At 43.0% G+C, this 4,219-nt stretch overlaps 1 protein-coding gene across 1 annotated transcript in view; it reads left to right on the top strand.

Annotated features, from left to right (window-relative positions):
- The window catches only part of LOC103516182 (laminin subunit alpha), a 69,830-nt gene that overhangs the window by 5,522 nt on the left and 60,089 nt on the right, over positions 1 to 4,219 (top strand). Inside the window, exons 7-11 of the mRNA XM_026828653.1 lie at positions 61 to 336; positions 731 to 868; positions 1,546 to 1,821; positions 3,082 to 3,219; positions 3,585 to 3,696. Coding sequence (XP_026684454.1) covers positions 61 to 336; positions 731 to 868; positions 1,546 to 1,821; positions 3,082 to 3,219; positions 3,585 to 3,696 — 940 coding nt within the window. The remainder of the gene's footprint in view (positions 1 to 60; positions 337 to 730; positions 869 to 1,545; positions 1,822 to 3,081; positions 3,220 to 3,584; positions 3,697 to 4,219) is intronic.

A 4,219-nucleotide genomic window follows, 5' to 3' on the forward strand; every position in this document is an offset into this window, starting at 1 on the left:
CATTAATGTCAATTCAACTTGCTAAACCTCAACGTAAACATCTCTATCTTCTGCTCGCAGCATGTCAATGCGCATTCCACTACGCCACTGGGAACTGCGCGGAAGGTACCGGGAAATGCGAATGTCGCCCGGAATACACCAAACCAGACTGTAACTCCTGCGCATTCGGTTACTTCGGCTACCCTAACTGTGAACCATGCAAGTGTCATATGAACGGAACTCTCGACTTCTATTGTGAACCCGCCTCGGGTCAACAATGTCCTTGTAAGGAGAACTATGCGGGGGACCATTGCGACACATGTGCGCAGGGTTACTATAACTTCCCAACCTGCTCCCGTAAGTACCTACCACTCCCTATTAGTATAAATCATTTATCATTTTTCTTTTAAGAAGAAATTCAATAATTAGTCGTTTGACTTGCAAAAGACGTGGTGAATTGACGATTACAGTGGCTATATTCTGAGAACCACTCGAAATTTTCAGGATTATACTGTATGAGTGGTAACCTATTCACCATGACAATACTTTGCTAGTACTGCTACGTAAGTATTTACTTAGCCAGCCTAGTTGGTAACCTATTCACCATGGCAATACTTTGCTAGTACTGTTGTATGAGTTAGAAATGGGGGCGAATGGCGAAAACCGCATGTTTCGGTCTTCTTGAATGCTACCAACTTCTCATCATCTCTGAATTCTGATTGGCTAATGCAATGTACATATTTGGTTTCAGCTTGTGAATGTAACGCGGTTGGTTCTCTGTCTGACCTGTGTGAAGTTGATTCTGGCAATTGTACGTGCAGAAATAACTTTGCCGGACGTACCTGTGATTCGTGTGCTGATGGCTACTATAACTACCCACGCTGTACTTGTAAGATTTACTTAGTCAGCCTAGTTAGTAACCTATTCACCATGGCAATACTTTGCTAGTACTGCTACGTAAGTATTTACTTAGTCAGCCTATTGGCTTTTTTTATTTTTAACCAGCCGAAATCCGTAGCGAAAATCCTTAAGGCATGGCCGTTCATGTCACTCATCCATTTAGTGGTCTTGCTCGGCGTAGCTTAACAAAAACGAACAGTGAAGGTTATAGCTTATAAACTTCACGGGAGTGCAAGCAAGCAATAAGTTGACAAAGTTTCATAGCAATCGGATGAGCGGTTTGGCCAGGCATAAAGTTCGAACACACACACATTCATTTTTATCTGGCTTTTTTTATTTTTAACCAGCCGAAATCCGTAGCGAAAATCCTTAAGGCATGGCCGTTCATGTCACTTATCCATTTAGTGGTCTTGCTCGGCGTAGCTTAACAAAAACGAACAGTGAAGGTTATAGCCTATAAACTTCACGGGAGTGCAAGCAAGCAATAAGTTGACAAAGTTTCATAGCAATCGGATGAGCGGTTTGGTCAGGCATAAAGTTCGAACACACACACATTCATTTTTATATATTAGATTAAGTTCTGTGACCAAGTATAGCTCAATCTCTCATTAATGTCAATTCAACTTGCTAAACCTCAACGTAAACATCTCTATCTTCTGCTCGCAGCATGTCAATGCGCATTCCACTACGCCACTGGGAACTGCGCGGAAGGTACCGGGAAATGCGAATGTCGCCCGGAATACACCAAACCAGACTGTAACTCCTGCGCATTCGGTTACTTCGGCTACCCTAACTGTGAACCATGCAAGTGTCATATGAACGGAACTCTCGACTTCTATTGTGAACCCGCCTCGGGTCAACAATGTCCTTGTAAGGAGAACTATGCGGGGGACCATTGCGACACATGTGCGCAGGGTTACTATAACTTCCCAACCTGCTCCCGTAAGTACCTACCACTCCCTATTAGTATAAATTATTTATCATTTTTCTTTTAAGAAGAAATTCAATAATTAGTCGTTTGACTTGCAAAAGACGTGGTGAATTGACGATAACAGTGGTTATATTCTGAGAACCACTCGAAATTTTCAGGATTATATTGTATGAGTGGGAAATGGTGGCGAATGGCGAAAACCGCATGTTTTGGCCTTCTTGAATGCTACCAGCTTCTCATCGTCTCTGAATTCTGATTGGCTAATGCTACATATGTGTTTGGTTTCAGCTTGTGAATGTAACGCGGTTGGTTCTCTGTCTGACCTGTGTGAAGTTGACTCTGGCAATTGTACGTGCAGAAATAACTTTGCCGGACGTACCTGTGATTCGTGTGCTGATGGCTACTATAACTACCCACGCTGTACTTGTAAGTAGAATATTTAGGAGTTAGGACTGAAAAGTCTCTGTACCCCTAAAGGCCCGTCCCACTTTTTGTTCGAAAAAAAAATGGTGCCGTGAGAACACTCTCATTTAAATTATACTGTCTACAAGGATATTTTGTGTCGCTCGGAACATCTAGCGGAGAAATTGCAAAACAATTTTGTTATTTGTTTATCCTGTGGAGTTAGGACTGAAAAGTCTCTTTACCCCTAAAGGCCCGTTCCACTTGTTGTTCGGAAAAAAAAATCGTGCCGTGAGAACACTCTCATTTAAATTATATAGTCAACAAGGATATTTTGTGTCGCTCGGAACATCTAGCGGAGAAATTGCAAAACAATATTGTACTTTGATGCTAACCGAGAATTGCTTCCGGAATTTAGGATGCCGATCCCGAAGAGATACGTCAGGAGGGGAAGTGAAATGAAAAACACGTGTTTAGTTCATGTTGGGTTGGCATCATCATGATAAACAGGCCTCAGGAATTCTAATCACTCTTGCTTTGTGTGTTTGACAGTTTGTAATTGTGACATTTTGCAACTCCTCCATTGCTTCCGTAATTTAGGATGCCGATCCCGAAGAGATACGTCAGGAGGGGAAGTGAAATGAAAAACACGTGTTCAGTTTATGTTGGGTTGGCATCATCATGATAAACAGGCCTCAGGAATTCTAATCACTCTTGCTTTGTGTGTTTGACAGTTTGTAATTGTGACATCTGTATGAGTTGGAAATGGGGGCGAATGGCGAAAACCGCATGTTTCGGCCTTCTTGAATGCTACCAACTTCTCATCATCTCTGAATTCTGATTGGCTAATGCAATGTGTTTGGTTTCAGCTTGTGAATGTAACGCGGTTGGTTCTCTGTCTGACCTGTGTGAAGTTGATTCTGGCAATTGTACGTGCAGAAATAACTTTGCCGGACGTACCTGTGATTCGTGTGCTGATGGCTACTATAACTACCCACGCTGTACTTGTAAGTAGAATATTTTATTTGTTTATCCTGTGGAGTTAGGACTGAAAAGTCTCTTTACCCCTAAAGGCCCGTTCCACTTGTTGTTCGGAAAAAAAAATCGTGCCGTGAGAACACTCTCATTTAAATTATATAGTCAACAAGGATATTTTGTGTCGCTCGGAACATCTAGCGGAGAAATTGCAAAACAATATTGTACTTTGATGCTAACCGAGAATTGCTTCCGGAATTTAGGATGCCGATCCCGAAGAGATACGTCAGGAGGGGAAGTGAAATGAAAAACACGTGTTCAGTTTATGTTGGGTTGCCATCATCATGATAAACAGGCCTGAGGAATTCTAATCACTCTTGCTTTGTGTGTTTGACAGTTTGTAATTGTGACATCCGAGGTACAGAGGCTGGTATCTGTGATAAAACCAATGGATCATGTCTATGTAAGGAAGGATACACGGGCGCTCGCTGTGACCAATGCAAGGCAGGGTAAGTTAAGCGTCTAAATGGGAACAAGGCAGGGTAACGTAACATAAGCATATGTAAGCCACTCTAAGACTGTACTCTAAACTCTCCAGGATTTCATTGAGGAGCGGGGGGGGAGTCCAACCAGTGATGTACCGGGGGAGGGAGAGGGGGGGAGTCCAAACAGTGATGTATGTTGGGTTGCCATCATCATGATAAACAGGCCTGAGGAATTCTAATCACTCTTGCTTTGTGTGTTTGACAGTTTGTAATTGTGACATCCGAGGTACAGAGGCTGGTATCTGTGATAAAACCAATGGATCATGTCTATGTAAGGAAGGATACACGGGCGCTCGCTGTGACCAATGCAAGGCAGGGTAAGTTAAGCGTCTAAATGGGAACAAGGCAGGGTAACGTAACATAAGCATATGTAAGCCACTCTAAGACTGTACTCTAAACTCTCCAGGATTTCATTGAGGAGCGGGGGGGGAGTCCAACCAGTGATGTACCGGGGGAGGGAGAGGGGGGGAGTCCAAACAGTGATGTA

This window comes from Diaphorina citri, unplaced genomic scaffold (assembly GCF_000475195.1).
Source record: "Diaphorina citri unplaced genomic scaffold, Diaci psyllid genome assembly version 1.1 scaffold1501, whole genome shotgun sequence".
Taxonomy (NCBI): domain Eukaryota; kingdom Metazoa; phylum Arthropoda; class Insecta; order Hemiptera; family Psyllidae; genus Diaphorina; species Diaphorina citri.